We start from the raw sequence: 27257 nt of genomic DNA, 5'->3' as shown, positions 1-27257 counted from the left end.
ATTTAAGTGATTATAATATGACAAAATTAAATTCCAACTAAACTTCTGTAAAAGTAACAAAATTTTAACCCCACAAATATATATGTGCTTCTACAGTATTTTAATATTATTGCACTGAAAAGTTATCAGATATATGCTTTTGTTTCAAATCCCCTTGCAAACAAAATTACCAGCATCCTTTGGGCCCCCTGGGAAAATTTATTGATCCTCTCCTGACATATTAATATTCTAAGCATATACACTAAGCAGATATCCGATTTAATAAGTCATATTTCACATAAATGACTCCATTAGGGTCATAGCATCTTTGCTACCAAAAAGTTTTTGGTCCACTCTCCCCCCCTACTCTGGTTGTTTAACTGCTCTACATTTGAATGTGGGTGCAAATAGAAAATGTATGCACATGAGGATTGTGGGGAGCAGAGTCCCGGAGTGAAATGAAAATCCTTGGAGAGCAAAGATGGGATCATAGCTTACAGAAAATGGTATACATGTATTTTTTTTTACATGTAATTTATCAGCTGACTGAAAATGTGTGCCAGCTCTGTGCAGAATTAAATGATGTATAAAATTCAAAATTTTCATACCTTTGAGAATTTTTACTTTGTTTCTACTACCCATATCCCATAGCATTCTTCCACAGTCTAAAGCAGGAGCTGTAATAAACATATTTATCTGAATTTAAAGCTGCTTCAAATATTTTTGTTAATTTTTTTTTCTATGCCCCACAAACAAACTCAGATAAACATTGATTAACATAATAACTAATTGACATGTATAATAAGACCATGAATTTTCAATTGAATATTATAAACATACAACACTGGTATTCTTAAAAGAAATTAAAATCTTTAATCTAAAAAATAAAAGAGTTGCATAAAATGCCTACCTTCTGGTTCTCTAAGTGTTGATGTATTGCTGTCATATACCACAATGTTCTGTTTGCATTCTAATTCAGCATCATAGGGTACCACAAAATATCCCTCTTCATTCTGCATGTGAAAATTAAAGGAATTTTCTCTGAATATATATATGTTATCAGATTTAAACTGCTAAAACAATCTGATGCTCTGAAGGTGAACCAATTTATGTAAATTTACAGAAAAACTAATGCAAATAAAAAATTTGGATAATTTCTTTTTATATTTCACAGCAATATATACATTAATTACCGGGTAAGTAATTTCCAGATTAAACAATAATTCAATAACTATTTTCTGATACATGTACTTTTATGAATAGTACCATGTTTTTCATATATTACTAAATTAAAATTTACCTTTGGAACCTTTTTAGCAGTAACAACATGACTCTCATTGTATTCATTCTTATTTCTTGCATCTGAAATTTTAGAGACATGTTTCATTAATGAAAATTAAACTGTACCCATTTTAAGAGAAAGTTGCATGTTAAAATTAAATAAAATTTTATTTTAGATGGTAGGGTTCACTAAGTTGTATCGTGTGATTTATATTTTAAAAAGTGCTCAATGATAGACTGTGACGATCAGACCAGGTTGATCACTAGTGACACAGCCAAATAGCTCAGTTGATGGAGCACCTGCATGATTATATATAAATTTAAAAGAGATTCTGGGAACCTCAGGGTTTGAATTAATCTGATCTGTCAGTATATCTCACATCCCATTCATTAATGTCTATCATTCCATCCATTGGTGCTGAGACCAACCCCTGGAAAAATAAACCTAAGATGTTCTTTGAGGGTAAAGATCTATCATTTAAGACAGCCAGAATGGTTTCAACCGCCAATGTCAGATAGCTCAGTTGGCAGAGCACTTGACTAGACATTAAGGGGCATCGAGTTCGAATTCCAATCTGGTCTGTTATTGTCTGTCCCATTCCGTTTCAACATAATGCCAAATACCATGCAGTAGTCCATTATAAATAAACTATAATTAAATTCAAGCTATTTACCCATTAAAAGTAGGTAATTAGGATCAGTCAAGTTTGAAAATATCGTTGCCTGCTGAAGCATATTGTACAACTCCGTAGGTTCCAACAGTTCTAAGCCCTCCTCCATGTTTTCGTGTAAGTTGTTTACAATCCTATATTGCACCTGTCATCTGAACATGCATGGGGCTGTTCACAAACCGAATATAAACAGTTCATTGCGCTTTAGGTAAGTAATCCTAATGATTATCTTATTGGCATTTTTGCATTTGTGTAGAATAATGTTTAAATACATTGTATTGGTTTTAGATTAGGAAGTTTCACGAAATATATATACCAGTTTTGTTTTTTTAACAAAATTAAAGCCTAAAATAAGTATATGGTTGCCAAGCGCGGAGTAATAGATTTGTGTTTCCGCACCTGCGTTCTTCCACAACGTGCACTTCCTGTCATTTGGCCTTCTAGTAGAGGACACCACAGACCAGCATCTGAAACATGTTTTCCAGAATCGCCAGACCTTCTTTGGCTGTTTGCTCTTCAGCCAGAAACTTTTCTTCCTCATCACAGGTTTGCACCTCCATTACATTGATTGTAAAGCTTTTTTAACAATTCTTTACCGTGCATCTACGTCACGCTCCGTATATCGTTCAACCGGTACTTTATTCCAAAGACTGAAAGAGGTCCAAAGAAATCTTGATTTTGCAATTAACTTTTTGTGTGTAATAATGAATTTCTTGTTTCTTGCGCTTTCTTTCATGCTTTTTGTTGTTTTTATGATTATGTTAAATATTTTACTTAATCTGCCTCCGTATATCAGCTTACGTAATCAGGATGAGTCCCGAAACTTAAATTATCATCCACAATTAAACGTAAAATTACGGAAGCTTCTGGAAAGAAGGAAATCTCAAAGGATGAAATAGCAATAGATAATGTATTCCAAGGGCGATATGTGGAAGAATTTTTATTGCTACTTGATCAGTACATGTGTACCTGGATACTTTTAATTTTCAAAAATTGAATTATATTATTTTTTATCCATACATGAAGCTCCTTAAACTTATAGACTTTCAGGAAAATGCAGATTATTCATATCTTTAGACGGAGAAATAAATTTCTAAATTTTCAATCTTCTAATTTTAGTCATTGATTTTATATTTTATCACATTTGACCTTGCAGATGATTTTGGTGCAAGCAGTTCTTTTCTTGTATCATTTTATTTAAAAAAAATAATTTTTTGTGCAGAGTAATGCAAAAGTAGCAGTCCTTGGAGCCTCAGGTGGTATTGGTCAGCCTTTGTCACTGCTTCTGAAGAACTCACACAGGGTAACACATCTCTCCCTTTATGATGTTATGCACACCCCAGGTGTGGCTGCAGATCTGAGTCACATATCTACCAAAGCAAAGGTGACTGGTCACTTAGGCAGTGACCAACTTGCAGATGCTGTGAGAGGTGCTGATCTAGTTCTCATCCCTGCTGGAGTGCCAAGAAAACCAGGTATAAAGTTATTTATTTGAATAAAATACTATTACTATTGTAAAGCTTTGCATTTAAATATTTTTACCTAAAATTGTAAGAAAATCGTTGGATGTCAGTAGTAATGTGGAGACCATGTATATTCCATACACTGTCAATGTGAAATATACATCTCCAGTCCTTGAGCATTATGACTTCATTCTTAGAGTCAGAAACTTGTAACATTGTCATAAAATGCTTGATTTTTATTATTTTGTAAATTTTATAGTATTAACACAAACGCTGTCGGTAAGATGAGGTAGTTTCTTGGTTTGTAGTTGAACTAATATGGTTATAGGTGGTAAGTAAATTCCACATTGAATTTACTGACCATGTATAAACCATATTAGGTCAACTACAAACCATGTAACTAAAATTATGAAGTTATGAATTTATGTGGATTAAACTCCACATAGATTCATATTTTCATTCTGATCTCCTTTAACTGATGATTTGCCAGAGTTGTATGAGAAAGAATTGAGAATATGGCTAATTTCTGCTTAAATTGCATTTCTGAAGAAATGAAATTAGAAATGAGATCTTTCATTTGAAACACTAAGACAGTTTTCCTTTACTCCCATAAGTCATATGCATGACATTCATGTATTTTACAATTCGGTAGGACTTGTGGATTTTGAAATAAAATTATGTACGGGTATATAAGATGTTATTATTTTTTCTTTATAAGGAATGACCAGAGATGATCTATTTAACACCAATGCTGGAATTGTAAGAGACCTGTGTGAAGTGTGTGCTGAAGTGTGTCCTGATGCCATTATGGGAATTATCACAAATCCAGTATGTAGAAATTGTCAACACTTAAAATAAAGATAGGACAACTTTGTGTCTGTTATTAAAGGAAAAATGTATAAATCAATTATTTTTAAGTTTATACGAAGTAATTCTTACACTTTTAATTGACAACACCATTGATACATGAAAGACATTTGATAGCCCATTTATCTGTATTATTTAATGGTGGGTGGTAATTTTTGTTTGATGACAGATGTAATATGATTCTACATCCAGAAGTTTGTCAATGTATTGTTTAATTTCAAAATAATTGCAACAGATTGAGAGAAATTATTGTTTTGTGAAAAATATATGGTAAAAAATCATCCAAGACCAGAAGAGAGGGTAGCATCATTTTGGGTTACATGAAATTTCTATGTATTTTCTTATGAAACAAAATTATTGCAGTCAAGTTTGAGATTAAGCACAAAATATTGCTAAAATGAAAAGATTTCATAGATGATGAAAGCACATTAAACATATTATTTATTTATAGGTGAACTCAACTGTACCAATCGCAGAGGAAGTTTACAAAAGAAAAAATGCTTTTAATGAAAACAAAATCAACATTTTTGGAGTTACATCACTAGATATTGTTAGAGCCAACACATTTGTATCTGAATTGAAGGTGAGATCATTGTGCCATACATTGGTTTTCCAAAACTGCAATACAATATTTTTACCATAAGAGTAAACTGTCTCATGTCATTTAGTTAAACATCCAGTTTGAACAGCCAAATCTCTCTTTAATTAAATACATCAACTCACCATAAAAATGAAAGAAAGTTGTATCAGAGTAAGATGTAAAAGGTTTGTTTTCAATTTATTTAATAGGGACTAGATGTGGACAAAATAAATGTCCCAGTTATTGGAGGTCACAGTGGGGTCACAATTATTCCTCTGCTCTCCCAGGCCACACCAGCAGTGTCATTCCCACAGGTAAGCTGGTCCAGGTTAAAGTGAACCCTGATATTAGGCCTCAAAGCATTATTTTTGTTCTTAGACACCACAGCACTATGTAAGGTCAAATACAGCTGCATTGATCAATTTAATTGTTAAATTGAAAAGGGAAGTAATTTCTAAAGTTGAAATATCAAAATTGAGTTTTTCACCTTTCCCAAACTAGTTATTCAGCATTTAATTTGATGTTTTTGTTACAGGAGGAAAGAAAAAAGTTAACAGAAAGAATACAGAATGCTGGAACTGAGGTTGTAGAGGCTAAGGCTGGAGCTGTAAGTACAGACCATCATTTTCGTGCATTGGTTCATGAATTTTTTGCAAAGATTTCCACATGTTCATGAATACTCTTTTTTATCATCACAAAGAATCTTAATATTCCATATGAATCTATTATTGGTATATGACTTTGTAAATTCTTTTGCTTAAACCTCCAAAATTCTGTGGAACTGTGATACCTTGTTTGTTTAACTTACGGTTGTTTTCCTTTTTAATCTCTACATACGTGTATTATCAGCTATAAACTTGTTTCAGGGATCAGCAACCCTATCAATGGCATTTGCAGCAGCCAGGTTTGCTTACAAAATGCTTGATGCCTTGAATGGTGCTGACAACAAAGTGGAATGTGCATATGTTAGATCAACAGAAACTCCTGCTGCCTATTTTGCTACGCCACTACTGCTTGGAGTTAGTATTTGATAAGCAATACACTGTACTCAAAATAGTTACAATTAATGTGACCACCTCATATAAGTAATAAAAATATCGCGATAACTGCAGTATTGCTCTTTTGCATGGGAATTATATATGGTGTGACAAAGGTATGAAAATATTCAGTGACATAAACTGTAAACAATTTTTGTTATGTCATATTTCACCATCCATATCAATTTTCCCTCCAAAAAGCAGTACAGCAGTAACTTTTAATAAATCTATTGTAAAACAATTTGAATTTAAATCCTCTTCATCAAATTGAACTTATCTACCATGTTTGGATAGGATTCTTGTTTTGCATTCTTGTGGTAAAATTATTGTTGTGATAATGTTTAAATGTTTTGTTTTTCCTTTTTTTCTAGAAAAATGGTGTGGAGAAGAATCTAGGAATTCCTAAAACAATTGAATATGAAGCACAATTAATAGAAAATGCCATGCCCGAACTACAAAGCAACATCAAAAAGGGAATTGAATTCATGAGCAAGTAGAAATGAATTACACTATGTGTAATCATAAAACTGTTGACCAACCTCGTAACATCAGCATCTGAATCTGAAAACATGTCATGCCAAGTGGATAGTGCTATGAACTCCCTTCTCCACTCATGGCAATTACAAAATTTGCAAGAGGAATTTTTTTTATTTTCTGTGTATGAGGAACTTTACTTCTCAAACATTGATTGTAGAATTATGTTTTATAGAGTTTTGAATGAAAGCTATTGTTACATTTTCTTGTTTCGTGTTTTATTTCTCGCTACTTTCAAATTAACGCCACACACCCCATGTCCAACGGCCTCAAATGAAAGGGGAGATGATGAGCCTTTTTAGCTCACCTGAACCAAAAGTTCATGTGAGTGTTCCTGATTGCATGTTGTCCCTCAATCTGTCTGCCTGTCTGTCAGTCCATCATTTGTCTGTAAACTTTTTAACATTTTTGACTTTTTCTCAAGAACCACTGGACCAAACTAGGTACAATGCATCCTTATAGAAAAGGGGTTCTAAATTGTTAAAATAAAAGGTGTTATTCTTTTTAAAAGGAAGATGATTATGGAGCAGTGAAAATAGGATGGGTGTATTAAAAATCTCAAAAACCACTTTACCAGAATTGCTCATATTTACACAACAGCATGTATATATAGTGAAGATTCTAAATTGTTAAAATTGTGACCTGGAGCCCCAAAAGGGGTTCCAAGTTTTATAGAAATATATAAGGAAAAAGTCTGAAAATATGTGTATTCTTTTCAAGGACTACAATGCTACAATTAGAGAGATTACTGTACAAGCATCCTAAATAGTGTAGATAACTGTGACTACCAGATCAATACTGGTACCCCAATAGGTGTTCAAATTTCGAAATTCAAATATCTGTAAACTTTTCACAGTTTTTACATCTTCTCTAGAACCATTGGGCCAAATTTAACCAAACTTGGTAAAATGATTGTTATGGGAATGAGATTCTGAATTCAACATTAAAATAAAAGGTGTAACCCTTTTTAGAAGGGAGATACTAGTGATTACGAAACAGTAAAAATAGGGGGTGTGTCTTGAAAAATCTTCTTAAGAACAACTGCTCCAGAAATGCCAATATTTACACCAAAGCTTGTATATATAGTGAAGATTTCGGATTTTTAGAACCGTTACCCTCAGAACAATACTTAGGCCCCAAAACGGGGGTTCAAAGTTTAACATAGGAATATATAAGGAAAAATCATTAAAAATCATCTTCTCAAGAACTACAATGCTAAAATATGTGAGATTACTACGCAATCATCCTAAAATAATTTAGATTCTAAATTGTTAAAATTGTGCAGTCGTTCCCCACACCATCGGACCAATACTCGGGTCCCAAGAAGGGTTCAAAGTTTAACACAGGTATATGTGTTATGATACAAGGAATTGTTGTTCAGGAGAGCGATGTGGCCCATGGGACTCTTGTACGTCGTTTAATATAAAGTCAAATTTTGTAATATAAGGAAGTGTTTGATACTTTTAAAAAGTTTCATTTTGAAACATATTTCTTTATAGAGTGATACAAGAACTGTTGTTCAGGTGAGTGATGTGGCCATTGGGCCTCTTGTTATTTACTGCCATCAAAGTATGAAGGGCAAGTTGGAAATTTTCCAAGGATTTAAACTGGATTTTATAGCAAATCAGTGAATATCACCCCCCCCCCCTTCCTTTCCCAAAGATGATCAATTATGAAATGATTTAGTGAACAGCTCATATATACAAAAAAGTATGTCTTCTTGAATTCCTGAAAAGCTTAAAATTTCAGTGTTCTGATTGCAGTATTTCTTATCAAATAAATACATAACAATTATTGACCAGTCCTTGAAAATTTGTCTTGTGGAATGGTTATATGCGTTTAGAAAGTGAATAAACAGATAAAGTTCAATAAAATGCAGCTAAAACCGTTACACGCATACTCAATTTAACATAAGGAAAATTACATATATCGCATAGCCCCCTAACTCCGTCACTACCCTAACTCCGTCACTTTCGGGAAACGCCTCGCCGTTTGAAAACAAGTACGATTATGACGTCATTTTTTACATGTCAAAAATCTTTAATCAAATGTCAACAATTTGCAACGGTTAAATTTAAGAATGTGTCAAAAAAATAACAGAATTAAACCTTGTTCATTTTATGCACCATTAATTGTGTGAAATCAACTAAAACTTTTTCACGGATGAACTAAAATATCGATATTTCTGACATGCGGGCCCATTCGATCATTAACGGTGGTCAGCCATTTTTAGAGAGGTCAAGATGAAACATTTCACATGTAATACATTTTTGATTAAGGTAATTAATACATTTTTTTCTGTCCGCAATAGCCTTTATGCACTACTCTTGATGATAACGTCAAATCGCTCATGCCGATACTTTTGCCTTATACAGGGTATAGATATATCCGGTATATCGCTATTTAGAATATGCTACATTTCTAAAAATGTAATAAATAGATAATATAATAAGTAATATATGAATTAATGATATAAAATATTTGAAATATGTAAGGACATAAATCAAACGGCATCCATACATTCTGAAAAGGCCATTGTGATTGTTGTTACATGGACCCATTTTTTATTCTGGCGATCATTTCATTTCGATGAAATTAAATACAATTTAAATTGTATGCACCATTTTTACTTATTATAACTTGGCCTAGATACAAGTGGAGTTTTAACTAAATTGTTAATGTGTCTTCATTCCCTGCCATATCATAGAGCATGTGGGTGACGGAGTTAGGTTTATAATATATAATAAGCACGCATGATAAACGTCGTGTTCAGAGGGCTTATTTGAATAAAAATAAAAATATTTTTGTTAATAATTTTATGAATTATATTGTTTCAGATTATATTTAGTGATTGCAAATGATAAAAACCACAAAAAATAATTTACAGAGAAACGCGGGAGGATTTCTGCTTATGGTGACGGAGTTTGGGTACTCGGGGATACATGTATAACGAATAGTGCTTTGAATTTTCACCAGTGCACAACAGCCACAACTACCTGTAGGAATTTTTTTTTACAATGTTCAGAATTTAAAAAATTCTCGATAAGATCAGGGGAACCAGGGACGTATAAACTAAGTATAAGTAGTTAGTATATACGTCCCTGGGGGAACTAATAATTTACATTTTACCCCAAAAATATTGTATAATATTATGTATGAGGTTTTTTGATGCCGTTTGCTAAATTTTGTAATGGGAGAAAAAAATTTAAATTGAGATGTGTCACTGGGTATTGTAGGTGACCAAGATAATATTTCGTGTTAGATGTTGAAATTTGTTTTTATATAGAATTAAGATTGTCTAAATTCCACTGGAAAAATATTCCCGGGGCGCATCACGGTTATCGGATATCAGAAATGTACTATGAAGGTTCCTTTTTTACACTACTTTGTTTATTTCTTGTTATGAATTTGGCGCTTTTTACTTTTTATAAGCCTAAGCATCTTTAGAGTTGGTGAATTTAAAGGTAAGGTTAACAGGTTAAGAGGATTGTTCAATTTTTCGACAGGAAATAAATCAGTCTGATTTTTTATGTATAAAAATGGGATATCACATGTCCTTTAAAGATCTGAAACACAGAATAGACCAACCTTTATATAAACAGTAAGTTTGGGGGCTTGACCTTATTTATTTTATCTAGCAATGAGATTGATTGGATTAATTAGTTTTAAAAATTCAGGTATCTATAACTTTATAAATAAACATTTTTTTTATTTAATAACTTTTGTAAAAATTTATGAGTAAATTTTTTGCTCAGGCGATTTCTTGCATCTCTGAAAAGTCACATTCCATTCTTTGAATCTTCACAACATATTTTTATTTTTTATGACTCTTTTCCTGTAAATAGATGGATGCAAAACCTGAGAATGATTGGCAAGTTCAGGGCAGTGATGAAGAAAAATATGACCCAGGGAAAAAAGGAAATGGGGCATGGTGCCCTCTTGCAGAGGATATTATAAAAGTATATCTTAAATTTGTATGACTCATTTTGAAATGTTATTTACTTGCCAGTGGCTCTGCTCGTGTATTATTTTACCATTGTATTTTTTTATGACAGAAAGCAAAATGGTTTGGCATTTTCACAGATATTTATATTTACCCAAATCTCAGGCAGATCTTAACTCTTGAGTTTCAAAAGTTCCAAATTTGCTCACAACACTTTTTTAGCAGTTCAATTAAAATCAGTCAGAAAATGTGCACTTTTCTTATTTTTCATCAAATGGTAAAATAGGGCACAGCTTTGAACAAGAAAAATCTCTGTTGGGAATTATTCTTGGATAAATCTTTTTTGTTTGCTCATGACTGCACTCAATGTTTTCTGAAAGAAAAATGCTTTATAATAAGATGTTTTGTGCAAAAAGTGGGAAATGGCAGAAAAAGGTAATCTTTTTCACTTTGTCAAGATCAAATATTTAGGGTAAATGAAAAGAATGAAACAAAATTCATATGTTAATATGTACAAACAAAACTTTACCAGTATGTACAATAAAAAGTTGATGTACATTTTTGCCATTATCATATATGTATGGTTCTTATATGGTAGTGATGGTCCTGTAAGTGTATTATAGACAAAGTAAATTTAAGTGAAACTTTTCATTTGATATAATCAGTAGGTATAGTGAATGGAATAATGTAGCATTTTTATTTAGTGTTTAATAGGTTTTGAATATAAAACCAATGATAGGTTTTAAATATAAATATTTTTTTGTTTTTTTTTAAGCTATATGAAGCGTTAGCTAAAGAGAAAGTTTTAAAATTGCAATGGAAATGTCCTGGAAGACATTTACCAAAAGCAGAGAAATCACAAGAAGATGTGGAAATGAAGGAAGATGTGAAACCAGAGCCAGTTGAGCAACCCAAGGAGGACTCAAAGTAAGTGAATTACATTATCATCAAGAACTCACCAACCCAAGGAGGACTCAAAGTAAGTGAATTACATTATCATCAAGAACTCACCAACCCAAGGAGGACTCAAAGTAAGTGAATTACATTATCATCAAGAACTCACCAACCCAAGGTGGACTCAAAGTAAGTGAATTACATTATCATCAAGAACTCACCAACCCAAGGAGACTCAAAGTAAGTGAATTATCATTAAGAACTCAGCAACCAAAGGAAGACTCAAAGTAAAAGCTAATCATTAAAAACTCAGCTAACTAAGTAGAACCTAAGTAAGTAAATATTCAGCAGCACATGGAGGACTCGAGTATAAGTCATACCATTAGCAATTGAATATAGCAACCTAAGAAGTATGCAAAGTAAGTTGGATGTCATTAATAATCTTTGTAAGTGGAATTTCATTGGAAATTCAGCAATCTTTTGAGGTGGACAGTAGTACTGATAATTGGTATGACAATGGGTTCTTTTTTCTTAATGGAATAATAACTCTGACCCCCCCCCCCCCCAAAAAAAATAAAAAACCCACCAAAAAAACCGAGAAATTCTAAGAGATTAATACATATATCTCTAAGTTTTACAAGACTCTTTCCATAATCATATTTGAAAGTAGATACATGAATTTAAGAGCTCACCCATTTTACACAATTGTTTATTTTGCCAAATTGCAAGCAGCCACATTATGATCTTCTTTTATGATTTGCATGAGTTTTCTCTAATGTAATATTGTTCATTTGGTTGTTATTTATATTTTTATAGTATCAATACTGCCGATTTGAAAATGGTTTTATAAATATTTGTTGTATTTTAGACAAGTGCAGTCAACAGAATTTGATTTTGATGATGATGACATAGGAACAACACCAAAAGTCACACCGCAGCGACTACCTGGTATGTTATATTTTTGTACTGTATACGGAATACACAATCAAATCCAAATTATCTTTATGTGAATATCTTAAGCTTGTTGATATACATGACCATTTTATTTTCAAACAATTTTAAAAATATACATTTTTATTGTGTCACTCTTTAATACTAAACCTTAAATTAAATTTACTTGCATGTATTAAGTTTCCAGTACATTTATAATCTTTAAAACAACCCGTTATAATTTCCAAATTTCAGGCAATAGAACCCCAAGAACCCAGAAAAAAGTAGCAACAATGGATAAGATCCTTCAGGATGTAATGAAGCAAAGAATACAAAACTCAGCTGACCGGGATGCAAAGCGTAGATTTCAGCGGTCACCCCGAACCCCAGGGTCCACCCCTGTTAAACCGTCCTCTGGGTCCTCAAACAACAGTCCCTCAAAAGTCTCTACAGAGACATCCTCAACAACTGCTGTTGGGACAAGTTCAAGTTCTATGGTCACTCCTGTGACGAATACTGAGAATTCTGAGATAAAACCGCAGGAAATAGAGACTGCATCCTCAACCGAATCTCAAAATACTGCAGTCAAGTGATCAATACATTTATTGCTACATGCACTGATAAAAGTGACAAACACTTGTCTTCAAATTCCTGCCCAGGATTTCTGACAAAAGAAGTTATGCAAAGTTTGAGCAAGTCTTTAGGTTGAATTTGTGAGAAAGAGTATGACATTAGTTTTGCAAAGTTAGCCAGGACTGTTTTTTTCTCTCAAGAAAGAGTGTCGTCTATAATCATATGTATGTTGATTTATTTAGTTAAGCTAATTTTTTTCTGATGGCATTTTTCTGTACATCATTCAATTAAATTTTTCCTCTCTATGAACTAGTTTCATTGTCTACTTATGATGTTTTTTTTAATATGAAATATGTCCAGGAATAAACTTGTTACTAAGATCAATCTTAAATATGCATTGTAATTTTACAAGTTTTATAGTTTTTAGCTCACCTGAGCTGAAAGCTCAAGTGAGCTATTCTGATCACATTTTGTCTGTCGTTCGTCTGTCTGTCTGTCCGTCTGTCTGTATATTTTCACATTTTCAACATCTTCTCAAGAACCACTGGGCCAATTTCAACCAAACTTGGCACAAAGCATCCTTAGCCTAAGGGGATTCAAAGTTGTGAAAATTAAGGATCATGCCCTTTTGCAAAGGGAGATAATTAGGAATTTATGAAAATTTTCCAGAAATTTTCAAAAATCTTCTTCTCATGAACCATAAGACCAGGAAAGCTGAAACTTATGTGGAAGCATCCTCAGGTTAGTGTAGTTACAAAATTGTGAAAATCATGACCCCCAGGGGTAGTGTGGGGCCATAATAGGGGGTCGAAATTTAACATAGGAATATATAGAGTAAATCTTTACAAATCTTTTTCTCAGAAACTAATCAGCCAGGAAAGCTGACACTTGTGTGGAAGCATCCTCAGGTAGTGTAAATTCAAAGTTGTGAAAATCATGACCCCCAGGGGTAGGGTGGGGTCACAATGGGGGGGTCGAAGTTTTACATAGGAATATATAGAGTAAATCTTTACAAATCTTCTTCTCAGAAACTAATCAGCCAGGAAAGCTGAAACTTGTGTGAAAGCATCCTCAGGTAGTGTAAATTCAAAGTTGTGAAAATCATGACCCCCAGGGGTAGGGTGGGGCCACAATGGGGGATCGAAGTTTTACATAGGAATATATAGAGTAAATCTTTAAAAATCTTCTCAGAAACTAATCAGCCAGGAAAGCTGACACTTGTGTGGAAGCATCCACAGGTAGTGAAGATTCAAAGTTGTGAAAATCATGACCCCCAGGGGTAGGGTGGGTCCACAATGGGGGGTCAAAGTTTTACATAGAAATATAAAGAGTAAATCTTTAAAAATCTTCTTTTCAGAAACTAATCAGCCAGCAAAGCTGAAACTTGTGTGGAAGCATCGTCAGGTAGTGTAGATTCAAGTTGTGAAAATCATGACCCCTGGGTGTAGGGTGGGGCCAAAATGGGGGGTCAAAGTTTAACATATGAATATATAGAGTAAATCTCTAAAAATCTTCTTCTCAGAAACTAATCAGCCAGGAAAGCTTAAACTTGTGTGAAGGCATCCTGAGGTAGTGTACAAAGAAAGTTGTGAATATCATGATCCCCGGGGGTAGGATGGGTCCACAATGGGGGGGTTGAAGTTTTACATAGGAATATACAGAGTAAATCTTTAAAAATCTTCTTCTCATGAACCATTAGACCAGGAAAGCTGAAACTTGTGTGGAAGCATCCTCAGGTAGTGTAGATTCAAAGTTGTGAAAATCATGACCCCCGGGGATAGGGTGGGGCCACAATTGGGGGGCAAAGTTTTACATAGGAATATATAGAGTAAATCTTTAAAAATCTTCTTCTCAGAAACTAATCAGCCAGGAAAGCTGACACTTGTGTGGAAGCATCCTCAGGTAGTGTAAATTCAAAGTTGTGAAAATCAAGACCCCTGGGTGTAGGGTGGGGCCACAATGGGGGGGGTCGAAGTTTTACATAGGAATATATAGAGTAAATCTTTACAAATTTTCTTCTCAGAAACTAATTGGCAAGGAAAGCTGACACTTGTGTGGAAGCATCCTCAGGTAGTGTAGATTCAAAGTTGTGAAAATCATGACCCCCGGGGGGAGGGTGGGGCCACAATGGGGGGTCGAAGTTTTACATAGGAATATATAGAGTAAATCTTTACAAATCTTCTCAGAAACTAATCAGCCAGGAAAGCTGACACTTGTGTGGAAGCATCCTCAGGTAGTGAAGATTCAAAGTTGTGAAAATCATGACCCCCAGGGGTAGGGTGGGGCCACAATGGGGGGGGTCGAAGTTTTACATAGGAATATATAGAGTAAATCTTTAAAAATCTTCTTCTCAGAAACTAATCAGCCAGGAAAGCTGACACTTGTGTGAAAGCATCCTCAGGTAGTGTAGATTCAAAGTTGTGAAAATCATGATCCCCAGGGGCAGGGTGGGGCCACAATGGGGGGGGGGGGGGTCAAAGTTTAACAAAGGAATATAAAGAGTAAATCTTTAAAAATCTTCTTCTCAGAAACTAATCAGCCAGATGATTCTTTATAATTGTTAAGACTTTGGCCCCAGGACAATTCTTTGGCCTCACAAGAAGGTTCAGAGTTTGATGTAGGTTTATATCCCATATATAAACTATTGTTAAGGATCTATTTGAGAACTGCAATACTCAACATATGATATGACTATAAAATCATCCTGTTAGAAAAGGGACTAATGATTATAAACATAAGAATATCCAGGAGAAAAATGGATTTTATTTATACAGGATCTACATGTATTATTGTACATTGTCCAGATAGTTTGTATTATGACTCCATTAAGCTGATTTTATCATACCTATTGATCCTCAGGTGAGCGATGTGGCCCATGGGCCTCTTGTTTAAATTTTAATTTAATTTCAGTATTTGAATTGAAATCATTTTTTTAAAGACACAGGACACATACATATCCAAAAAATCACAGTTTATTGGTTAGTTACATGGAGCATTTTTAACAATCTGTAATTCTCTGTGAGTGCATTTTGTCTTCTCATACTCGCATCTAAAAAAGAAGAAGAAAAAAATACTTTCATAAGAATCTGCAAAATTACAGATATAGGTAATAATGCAATTTGTTTTTCTACTAGAGTCAAGCTTCATGTCCTTCAGTGGATACTATATTTGAAATATCTGAGTGTTTCTGCACTGGATTTATACAAACTAGTAGATCATTAAGGTTTTCATTAGTATATCAACAAAGTATCCGTGTTCATACTTTGGGTTGGTGTATAATGTGCTTACAGGTTTTGGTAGGTTTTCCCGTTAGATGCACACAAGGGCTGTGCCATTTCATTGGAACAATCATGGTGAAACAGATCTAAACAGAAGATGTCAAAGGCAATCTCGGACCCGTTGATTGGGGCCTGGGTTGGATGGGTGATGCTTCCCCCGCCGATGGGTTTGCTGGTGGTGGTGGTGGCGACACTGTCCACGGGACAGGGCCCCTTGTACCGTCTGTGGAGTGAGTTGTCCTTGCAGTGGGCCTTGGAGAGATCGCAGCTAAAGGAAAATATTGAGAGGTCCATGAAATGTCAAATAACTGAACTTAGTTAAGGTGGTATGGGACACCCCTATGCTGTGACGTACTATTTATCGAAATAAGCAATAAAATGAAGTGTAATTTTATTAAAGATCCCATTCCTTACTTGTCAGCTTACAGCGAAGTGCATTGGGTTAGAAGGTTCACTTCAAAACCGTAAGTCATGAGTTCGAATCCCGCGGGGGATTTTGAAATTGTCACCTTTCCAAAAAGTTTGAAGACGTATTTTTTTGTAATTTGAAAATTTATTTAATTATAATATTTATCCACATTAATATTGAAAGATATTCCATTCCACCTTAGATAGAGCAAATTTATTTTAAGATATTAATATCATGTAAATTGTTACCTCAAATAATTATTACTTCCAGTTATTTGAGTAAATAAACGTGTGTGTAATTTTTAAGGTATAATAAACCTCGTACAAGAGGGATAACCCAATAGAGGGATTTTTATTTACCCCGTCTTATGAGACGAGCTGGAGTTAATGATGCTATGGATTGTTCAGGTCTCGCCAAGGGGAAATATATAGTATGTTCGAGGCAATTTACTTTGCGACCAAGGCTATAAACCCCTTACCTTTGTATCTTTTCCCAATTAGCCCACATTGAAAGTGGGAGTAATTAAAATGGATTTAAATTAAAACTACACGTGCAATACTTCATGTTAACCTCAACTGTTTGAGGGATAAATCTTTTAAATCTAAAGTACTCTTGCTTGGACATAAAATATTTATATAAAATCAAATTACATGGAATATTTATCTAATTTCGCCCAACCACGTGTATTCTGTGCGCTAAAATTGTGCGTACAAAACACGTCATGAAATTCATGATTTAATCATAATTTTGAAAATCTGATTATACAGTAGGTGGAGGGGGGGGGGGGTACTTTGTTACTTACATGCAGTGGACACTTACTCGTTATAATACGTGTTTCCGTCCGTCCCACATTGCAGGTCCTCGGGTTTGGACGTACAGTCGGCGTTAGACAGATATCTACAGTAGTAGGTATCGTACTGTCCACAGCACACTGAAAACAAGATACACTTATATATTATCTTATTGAAATAATAAGGACAACACAATCCAAATGTCATAAAAGAAATACTAGAAATTAGATAGAAATTAAAGTAATTCTTCTGATTATTTGTGAAAATTAGAATATTTAGCTAAACTGTCAAATTCAATTTTGATTCTAAAACTGGATACTGGATAGCCTGTCCTTGATTCATAACGCTGCCGCTTGCTGATTAGTTATGGCCAATATTACTCGGTAAGCAATATGTTCCATGCGCCTCTTGTTTTTATTTTTGTAGATTTTAGAATACTTATATATGTAGTTAGTTCATTTAACTTTCTAGTATCTTGCCATATCCTATTATAGTCGACATTTTCAATATGTGAAGTCTCGTATATTACAATCATCTGTATAATATGCACCCGTGCTAAAAAAAAAAATCCCCGCTGTTCCTATGTATAATACGCACCCCAAAAACGACGAAATTTTCAATCGAGATTTTTGAAAAAACTCTTTCATTTCAACTGGAAGGTCAAATTGACAATATCGACTAGGTTCGGATAGGGTAAGATACTTTAAGGTAATGCCTTTTGTTTTTTAATAACTCACCATTTTTTTCATTTAGCGATTTAAACACTGTATGATGTACATGTATAAAAATGATATTTCTCAAGGCGTTTTGAACAAAAGTTCACAACAGAGACATACAAATGTATATAACTTATATTAGTATATACGTCCCTGTTCACAGCTTTTTTCTTAAAATGTTAATTAGTTTGAAATAAACATTGGCACTTTAATAAACTTAAGTTTAATACGAGTTTAGCACGAAATCCATCTAATCATTATCAAACTATAAATTACATAAACTGCAAAACTCTTTCTTTTAAGTTTTCTGCATGTCTTGAATGAAATATAGATTATCAGATTTAGTATTTTTCTTTTAAAATAACTTACCTGTGAAAATTCCAAGCAAAATAACAGAGGCAAGTTTCATCGTTTGCACTTGTGTGTGTCTTGTGAAGACTCTTCTTGAAAGGAATACACGAACTCGTGTCTCTGACAATTCCAGGGGCCATCAAGGGAATTCGGTGAGATTTGACAAATTCAAATCATGACAAATCGTGTGACGATATTTTATATATAATCAATTTTACAATATTACAATATTTACAATATTTATATCATAGGAAGGGAATGCAACATTCAGGTCAAAAGGCCTAAAGGTCAAAGAAAAGTTTCTCGAAGAACCATTTTCATTATCATTATTAAATCCCTGGGCCTTTAGTTTGCCTTTCTGTTCAGAACCTTATCTTATCGTAGTAAAATTTCATATCACGTTCAATATATTATATGATAAATTTATACAAGAGCATACGTGAACCAAATAATATTAGTAACATATTCTGTTTTATATCGAGTTAAATTATTGAAATCGAAGCATTATCCGACTTTTTAGCTATCTTTTCAAACAAAAAGCGCTAATCACTAATATAATCACAAAACCGTCAAAAAACATGTTCATCTTTAATACATTCCAATCGCTACATGTAAAAAATATAATAATGTATATCACTAAATATATATCACATAAATATCATTTTGATTACAAATTGGCACGAACTCTATCACAGCTATAAAACACCAACACAACCGTAAAGCGTTATCTATTGGATGTTACACGGCGTTTCTCTCCCTAGACTGGACTGCTGTGTCAGATACACCGCCGTGGACACGGTCTGATGACTCGGGGGTCTCCTCACGTCAGCCGGACAAGGCACCGTCTTGTTCGGCACGCTTCGACTTGTAATGTAGTCAATATCGCTTTCCAACAAAGCTCCATTCTGGTTTTCTTCAACTTTATGTGGACTGTGAATTCGACTTGGGAGTTTGGAAATTACTTCGATCATGGGGTCACTCAGGTGTAGAATCAGAGTCCATATCATGACTCTTCCATCTTCACAGCCCACGGCGATCGTTCTGTCGTCGTAACCCACGCTCAGACAGCTTCCACGACCATGGACAGGTATTTTTGCGTTCTGAAAACCATCACTGACGCGATAGACTTGTATCTCTGAAAAGTCTTTAGAAAGCCCGACAATATACTGTCCTTTCAAAGCTAGACATGGGAATTTCAAGTTCATGCTTTTTATGCGCGTGTTTGGAACTTTGTAGTCGGATTCGATGGAAAATACTGTTCCTTGACTGTCAAGAATGACTTGTTTATTAGAGGAAAATGAAATCAAGGATATGTCAGTCGCTGGTTCCAGGAATGAGGTGAAATGGCGTAGACACTCTTCTTTCTCCACATTGTATAGCACTGCCCCTTTCTGAAGCGATTTTACCGCACTGGAAGTTTTGGGGTTCGCTCTCGTTTCATACACGACTAAACAGCTGCACTCTTGAAATGGAAAAGCGTCAATAAAAATGCTGTTTTCGTCTAGGTTGGAGACAATGTCTTTGATTTTTATCATTCTATATGATGCTGAAGGACTAAATAGACCTCTAATAAGTAACCGCGTCACAGAATCGTTTTCAGTTTCTTTCTCGGGTGAGTCAGGTTCGCACGTTTTCACAATCCCAACCATGTAACTAAATTCATCTTCGGACACTACACACGGCGTTGTCAAAAACTCAGTCCTTTCGGGAAACTCACACAGGAAATTAAAGTCAGAGTCGAGAGCGGTGGTTTCTAGGTTGTAGACATTATTCATCCAGTTCTCGGATATATTGACAGAGGTAACGAATATCAGTGTTTTGCAATTTTGTGAAAACGCTACAAAGCGACTATCAAACACGTGGCGAATCTTATTGCCACTTCGCACATCCCATAAAACATCATCAAAAAGAACATTTCTGAAAGTTTCATCTTTGGAGGTTTGGGTAGCTAATCTTGTGATGATGTAAGAACCATCTCTGGAAACGACCAATTCACGAACTTGACCGACGTCATCGTTGTCGCGTAAAATATTACAGATATGTCCAGAACCGCTGTCCACAATTTTTGCGTCATCTCCATTGGAACCAAAGCAAACGATTTGGTGTCCTCCGTGGAGACACTTTACTGATCTGATTGCATTTGGAAATATCTCGTTTGCATGAGTAATTGCAGAATCGACGTTGTTCAAATCCCATACATGAACACAGTTGTCTTCAGTGAGTGTGGCTGCCGTGTTGTTTGCTAAAGACGTAAGAAGTTTTGAAAGTGCAACCTGTCCAGTTTTTAAGATGCGGGCTAACTTTCCAGTTTCTACTTTCCATATGAGAAGAAAAGAGCTTCGGATTGCAATCAGCAATTTGTCGTCATATGAAAAAGTCACACTGGCGTAGTTTGAAGAAGGGTACGTCGTGCAACACGCTGGCAAGTTGTTGTCGAGTATTTTCTCCTTTTCCGTACAAGTTGAAAACAATCGAAGACTCTTTCCAGTCATGATGACCAGGGCAACTCCAGTGTTTGAAAGCTTCATATCCCGAATGTCAATGTCAGTCATCAGATTGCTCCGTTTATATCGTTTGTTGACTATGTCAAAGGTTATTGATTCGACGTGCTTGCTTTTGGTGACAACGAAGCATTTCTTGTCCTCCCACAAGACTGTTTGTTGCGGAACATCGCTTGCTTCGCCCGTGCATCTTCGGACTAGCTGTGGTAAGTCAAATAAGTAAATTGTCGTGCCTGATTCGCATATAAAATGCGTTTCCTTTGAGTTGATGGCCAAAGTTCGCGAATGATAACTGAATCGGTGAAGAAGTGATGCCTCTGCAACATTAATTATATATGGACCCGGTTCTCTTTGTAAAGCAAGAGCCAAGTATTTTTTTGATACGCAAATTTTTGCGATATCATCGTATTTATAGTCTATTGAATCATACAATTCTCCGCAGTCAGAGCGAAAGATTTTTACTGTTCCATCGTTGCAAAATACATTCAGAAAATTCCCATCCTTTGTCGAATGAATTTGACCGAAAGGCATCGCTATTTCAGGAAGAGGATCCCCTCTGGAAATTTCCCACGCTCGCAAAGAATGAAATCCCGCAGTTTTTGCCGTTAGAAATATTCCAATAGGACTCTGGTGAAAAGAGATGTTTGAAGCGCTCTCGGCATTGAATTTGTATTGAAGGACCCCACCAGGTGTGTTGTAGCACTGGCAGTTGGGAACAAGAGGGCAGTTTCTTTGTGCGAATTGGTCACAACAGTAAACTAACTCCCTGATGTATTTGTAGTATTGGGCATGTGGTAACAATCGGCCAGACAATTCTACGCCTAAACATTTGATACTCTTTTCAATAGTTGGAGCAGCCATTTTTAATGCATCAGCAACAAGCCGGATTTCCCTATCTGGAGCATTATCAAAATCGCTCAACAGTTCCTGAATTGTGGACGATTTTATCCTGTGTAACATATAATCTAGATTACACAAAGCATGTTCCTTGAGTTCAACAATCCGATCACTCTTCCGAAGACTAAAAGTCAGATGTCGAAACTTTCTCGTGTTGTACGTTGTGGTAGCTTCTATATTTCCAAATTTATTTGGTTGCTCACATAGATATCGACATGCATCCATATCCTCATGCAGGTTATCTAATGCCCTGTTTTCGATGCTCCGATATGGTTTTCGCTTAGACCCTGACCATGTCCCTAAGAAATAGTCAGCAATGTTTGAGTATAACATCTTAACCAGTTGTTCGTTTTTAAGGTATCTCTCCATAGCTGCGTCTTGAAACTGTTTGTGTTTCCAAGATATTACGAGTATTCCATCAACTTCCCTCTCAGTGATAAATGGTTCTAGATCGTGTATCAGTCGTACCATTAGAAACGATGGCATTCTTCTTATGGAAGTCTCACTGCATTTCATATCCACATCTTCGAGCAAGACCTCGTCGATCGACATTATATCGAGTAATTCCGACTCGCTTAATCCTAATTTGGCGGCAGTTAGGTACCCAATGAAATGTGATACAAACAAGCGACCATGTTCTTTGTTAATTCGATTGAAGAAGACAGTAATGTTCTCTTTCACATTCTCTCCAAGAACGCAAAACTTTAATTTGTCATATGAATGCCACCGTTTTGCCTCTTCTATTGCCATAGACAAGAATAATGGTAAGGTACATATTTGGAAGGCATCTTTAACAACAGACATCTGCTCATACGTGACAGACCTCCAACTTGAGCTAAGCATAGCTCTGAAAATTCTTACACAATCCGAGGCATCCAATGAATGAATGTAGTGGACACTGTTCTTGCATCTATCTTGCAGATGTGTGCACAAGGTTTTCCTCTGAGAACTACAAGAAACAATCAGCTTGACATTAACTGCAATCTTGATTGGCAACCATTCTAAGTTATGGTTATCCTGTAGCAAGTCTACCGAATCCAGGAGAATTATAAGCATTCCGCCAAACTCTCCGCTCAGAAGAAGTTCTGAAAAATAGTATTTCAATTGCTTGTAATCTGTTGGGATTTCGTTTTCGTCTTTTCCCATTAAGATCACTATATGGCGACATATGTTGAACAGAAACTGACGGGCAGTGATGATTTGGGTCTCCCCAACAAACCGAAACACTATTGCCGTACGCATTGTCAGGTCTTTGTTATATATGGCAGTGTTCACATCACGTATGATCTTAACTATTGCCGATGTCTTTCCAACGCCGGCCTCTCCTAGTATTGCAAAAGGTCGATCCGTCTCTGACAAAAAATAATCCTTAGTGGCAGACATGAGGTCGTCTCGTTCGAGAAATGGACAATGTGAAGATAAAAGGAACTTCCAATGGTTGTATACTTCATGGTAGAAAGGATCCGCCTTCACGGAATTTTGATTTCTCATTGAACTGTCCACTATTTCTTTCACTGAACAATATATTTTGTTGGCAAACGTATTACAAAAGTCCCTTTTCTCACAAGAGATTTCCTCTGCTGACTCAATGATAACGTTCTTGTTTGTTTTCATATTTTCGAGCACCGTTTCCCTCAAATTGTTGGGTAGAAAACCGCTACTACTCCCCGTGCACGAGCTACTGCTATCATTCACGGGGCTCTCTTTTCCATCCTGGAACGGCAGTTTTACAAACAAAATGCAGTTTTTGTCTCTAAGTTGTCGATTAATTGCCATTATTCCGGTCTCAATCTCATTTTCCAAACCTATAAATGGACGTACAAGAATACAAACTCACAAATAAATGTAGGACATTATCAAAATACAATACAATCTTTTTTTTAAAGGAGAGTTAACGTTCAAATTTCTATATGGTTACCAATGGGTTTGAACTCCATATAAGTCTCTGTGTCTATCATGCCTTTCTGAAGACATGCTTCAGACGCTTTCAAAAATATTCTTTGCAGTATGCCAAGTGTAGACGACCATTCTTCGGGATCTACAAGGAAAAGGCACGTGGTATTATTTAATTTTACTTATGCAATTAAGTCGGTCGGTTGTTGAAAGGGTCATGAAATCAAACGCAAATACTAGTGACGTTAATTTTATTGTTTGTCAAATACAAACTTAGAAAAACTTTGATATTTACCAGATTGTTGAAGGTCCACTTGTAGGTGATAATATGAAGTCGGTCCATTTTTGTCTTCTTTGTAGTATCTGTCTACAAACATAGCCTCGTCTTCAAAACCACAAGAAGCTAGGAATTCCAGTAATGTTTCGTACTCGTCTTTTTCTACTTCCATAGGGGGGTACCACACGTCCTCATCTTCACACAACATGCACTGAAACATATAGGTTTGTAACCTTAGATATCGATAAACTTTTGTTTTTGCTAAGTTTTGAAAGAACTATAGAATGCCTCCTACCAAAATGTTTGGCCCCATGGACACTTTCTGGCAGCGCTGAAGTTCTCTGAGAAACATCGGTTGGAACACATCATCCTCGATTCTGGACCCCCATCGTAAATCGACAGCCTGTACATTGAAGCTCAACAGTTTTATATCAAATGCAACTATCGTAGCTACTTTAGTTTACGTATATAAAATTAATGGAACTCACATGGAAATCCACGCCATAGTTATCTCTGCAGTATTGTCGGAGATCGGGGTACACTTCTTTAATCAAAATGTCTCGTTCCTTTTCAAAGTCTAAAGCCAAAAAAAAATACATCTTAAACGTCAAAATAGACATTTTTGTCAGTTGTAAATTATAAATTTGGTTCGTAAAATTTATTTTGAACGCACCTTTCCTACTGGCGCAGACGTACAATTTTACGACATTGGAGGGGACTTTTGGGAGGTCATTAAGGTTATACCCTCCATGAAGGAGATCATGCTTTAGTTGGTCTTCCTCCGAATCAAATGTTTCTGGAAAAACATATGTACATAATATATTCATAAATACCGTCATATCGTAAAAGGATCTGGCAATACTGTAAAATAAATTTTATTTGCGAAGACTTAATATTGCTTTTTTGAATGATAACCTTGTACTTATTTTCGCGATGATTTTAATCAAATAACGAGAGATATTAATTTGGAGCGAGAAACTTTCAATACAGAACTCGCTAACTGTCGCTAACTGTCGGATGTGTTTGAACTTCACACCGTCTTGTGCAAGTGTTCCCTCTCTACGTAAGAGTGCCATAAATCTTACAATGGGTAATATGAAAGTGGGCAGATATTCTGATCACCTAGAGAACCATTGAAGATAACCGTGACGTAAAACTCGATGCAATTAGTTAATTCACAAAAATGGAGCTATTATATTGACGAGTGATTTATGAGATTTACACTTTGAAAATTTGATTACAATATTGGTCGAAATAGAAATCTATCGACGTAATTCATCGATAAGAAAATCATAAATCGTCGCACTGAAAAAAAAGAGAAAAAATTCGATAGTTGTTGCTAATCGAAGTCAAATGTCTATATCCAAGAATCAATAGCGAAATTGACATCTGAAAGGACGTGTTTAATGGTTATTAAAAAGACAGCACGATTTTTGTAGATAAACGTAGACCTCTTTGACACTCAAACTTGTTGAAAACATGAGATACGTCCTGGGACTTTCAATCAAGAGATTAAAAGTTGAGAGAAAAAATCATCAATTCAAATTTCTCATTTCACGTTGAAATCGTCCACTGATATGTACACCGTTTATCAATATCTCAGACCGATTTCTGTTAAATAAAAACTGTGTTTTTCCTTCCGTATTTCTACTGATGCATCCATATAACACGTGCAACAATGTGTCCCGATTTCTCTGAATAAACATTGAAGGCTTTGTTTCTGAATTCCTAAATAGGGATTTATCATTAAGATCTACCCGATAAAGATCCTAAATCTCGTAGCAAGAAAGAAGAAATTTATCTGTTTACGGAACCCCATGCTGTAAGGGATTAAAGAGATTGGGTTCATTATTTTTTGCCCTTCCAGTATTTTGGCCGCCGTTCTAAATAAACCGTTCATTGAATAAATAATCCGATATCAAAATGGCCATAAAAGTTCCCCTTATAGGGGAATGATATATTCTGAATAAATATGTATTAAGAATGAATGATGGGATGTTTTCGAAAGCATATTCTAAACATGGTCTTTTAAAGAATTAGTCGATAATTGATCCTAACTCGGTTCTTGATCACAGTTCTGTCGGCAAGACAAATATTTGATACATGTCAACATATTAACGTTTGGGTGAAACCTTGTATGAATTTTGTCGAGCGCCTACACATCAAACAAACCCTTATATCAAATGCAGTTCATTGATGAATATTTTGTTCAATATAATTAATAAAATCCGATTTACAACAAAAACATTAATAATCGACTTTGTTTTAAATATGGTTTGAAATGCAAAATTATCTCGCTATAAACATGATATAGCTACGTAGACAGCGATGAGTAACGAACTAATTTAATGTTACTGAGTGGAGCAAAAGAGTTTAAAAAGCATTACAAAACCATGTGAATAGTGACAAAGTTGGCAATGGAATTTCTATGTTGTAAGTAAACAGTAATTATAGTTACTCAGAGTAAGCAAAGACACATGATTTAACATGAGACATGGCCACGCATTACTATTCAATTTAAACAATATCGCGAAAATTTTAAATACTCTCAAACAATAGTTTTAATTCTGTAGACTTATAGACATGTATAACAACCTGTTCATAATCATTTGCACGGAAATTAATACCCGAATAGGTTTGCCATGAACTGATGTGCACCTCACGACAAATCCTTATTCTAAACATATATATACAATGCACATAAGTAAATTGACATGCATTTTGGACTTGGTACGAACTAAAAAATTAAAAAAATAAATAAAACGATCTGTCATCGTAGAACGTTGTAGATTTCACAATAAAATTCAAAGTGTACCTTTAAAGCTGTTTTCCTCCATGGTTCTCCTATATATACTGCACTCGAGGAGGCATCTTGAGGTGCACTGAGACGGGTTGTCAAGGACTCGGCGGCTCCCACACTGGGCAGATAACTCCCGATCTGTATCGTTGACAATTTCTACTTGGATCTCCCTGCAGAGGAACAATAAATACCAGAGTTTTTAAAAGTCTGCCAAGACGATCAATAAGTAGTATTGTGTGAAAAGCTATGTTTAAATTCTTTAAGGCTATATTGGTTTTTAATGCCTTTCAAAGCATGCTCTACCCCGGAATTATCAGATAATAATATTTAACACTGGTCGTTTTCGACGGTAACATTTGTTCTCGTGTTTCTCCAAGTGCACTTACACCGTTTTGGAGTAGGCCTACCATAAAATGTTACCTTAATCACCTTAACTCTTTACTGACCGCAAATGAGTTATGTTCATTAAAACATTACATGTTCCTAATCTTAGCAAAGCCTTTCCTCAAATCTACACGCGGGGGAGTTTCCACATATTCGGCATGTTTTGATCCTTAAAAAAAACCTTGATAATTACGAGATCTGATGAGAA

The 27257-nt window shown here is 35.1% G+C and overlaps 5 protein-coding genes across 6 annotated transcripts in view; 2 read left to right on the top strand and 3 right to left on the bottom strand.

Annotated features, from left to right (window-relative positions):
- The window catches only part of LOC105333136 (serine/threonine/tyrosine-interacting-like protein 1), a 35539-nt gene extending 33346 nt beyond the window's left edge, over nt 1-2193 (bottom strand). The window contains exons 1-4 of the mRNA XM_011435971.4: nt 1935-2193; nt 1280-1341; nt 890-992; nt 588-656 (exon numbers count right to left, since the gene is read on the bottom strand). Coding sequence (XP_011434273.2) covers nt 588-656; nt 890-992; nt 1280-1341; nt 1935-2040 — 340 coding nt within the window. The 5' untranslated portion in view covers nt 2041-2193. The remainder of the gene's footprint in view (nt 1-587; nt 657-889; nt 993-1279; nt 1342-1934) is intronic.
- Nucleotides 2194-2318: 125 nt separating this feature from the next.
- Nucleotides 2319-6613, top strand: LOC105333137 (malate dehydrogenase, mitochondrial). The gene is made up of 8 exons (XM_011435972.4): nt 2319-2477; nt 3154-3406; nt 4113-4222; nt 4713-4844; nt 5051-5155; nt 5377-5448; nt 5708-5860; nt 6250-6613. Exons 1-8 carry the CDS (start codon nt 2406-2408, stop codon nt 6373-6375), a joined length of 1023 nt encoding a protein of 340 aa, XP_011434274.3. The 5' UTR covers nt 2319-2405; the 3' UTR covers nt 6376-6613.
- Nucleotides 6614-9767: 3154 nt separating this feature from the next.
- On the top strand, nt 9768-13064 carry LOC105347015 (PAXIP1-associated glutamate-rich protein 1). 2 transcript variants are annotated; one of them, XM_034443427.2, is made up of 5 exons: nt 9768-9876; nt 10258-10371; nt 11131-11282; nt 12118-12197; nt 12435-13064. In XM_034443427.2, the coding sequence occupies exons 2-5, from the start codon at nt 10258-10260 to the stop codon at nt 12770-12772; spliced, it is 684 nt and encodes a 227-aa protein (XP_034299318.2). In that variant the 5' UTR covers nt 9768-9876; the 3' UTR covers nt 12773-13064. The 2 variants fall into 2 exon arrangements, with proteins under 2 accessions (XP_034299318.2, XP_034299319.2); XM_034443428.2 differs by lacking the exon at nt 9768-9876 and adding an exon at nt 9888-10013.
- A 2644-nt stretch (nt 13065-15708) lies between these two features.
- Nucleotides 15709-18473, bottom strand: LOC105347014 (tomoregulin-2). The gene is made up of 4 exons (XM_011455875.4): nt 18316-18473; nt 17259-17370; nt 16041-16298; nt 15709-15801 (listed from the first exon to the last, which is right to left on the bottom strand). Exons 1-4 carry the CDS (start codon nt 18353-18355, stop codon nt 15732-15734), a joined length of 480 nt encoding a protein of 159 aa, XP_011454177.1. The 5' UTR covers nt 18356-18473; the 3' UTR covers nt 15709-15731.
- A 399-nt stretch (nt 18474-18872) lies between these two features.
- LOC105347013 (NACHT and WD repeat domain-containing protein 2) lies at nt 18873-26869 on the bottom strand. Its single transcript, XM_034443426.2, has 7 exons — nt 26681-26869; nt 24539-24661; nt 24354-24442; nt 24161-24268; nt 23884-24076; nt 23614-23733; nt 18873-23500 (listed from the first exon to the last, which is right to left on the bottom strand). The coding sequence occupies exons 1-7, from the start codon at nt 26700-26702 to the stop codon at nt 19026-19028; spliced, it is 5130 nt and encodes a 1709-aa protein (XP_034299317.2). The 5' UTR covers nt 26703-26869; the 3' UTR covers nt 18873-19025.
- Nucleotides 26870-27257: the final 388 nt, after the last annotated feature.

This window comes from Magallana gigas, chromosome 3 (assembly GCF_963853765.1).
Source record: "Magallana gigas chromosome 3, xbMagGiga1.1, whole genome shotgun sequence".
Taxonomy (NCBI): domain Eukaryota; kingdom Metazoa; phylum Mollusca; class Bivalvia; order Ostreida; family Ostreidae; genus Magallana; species Magallana gigas.
Note: the sequence above shows the minus strand (reverse complement) of the source record. Positions and strands in the feature narration are given on the sequence as shown.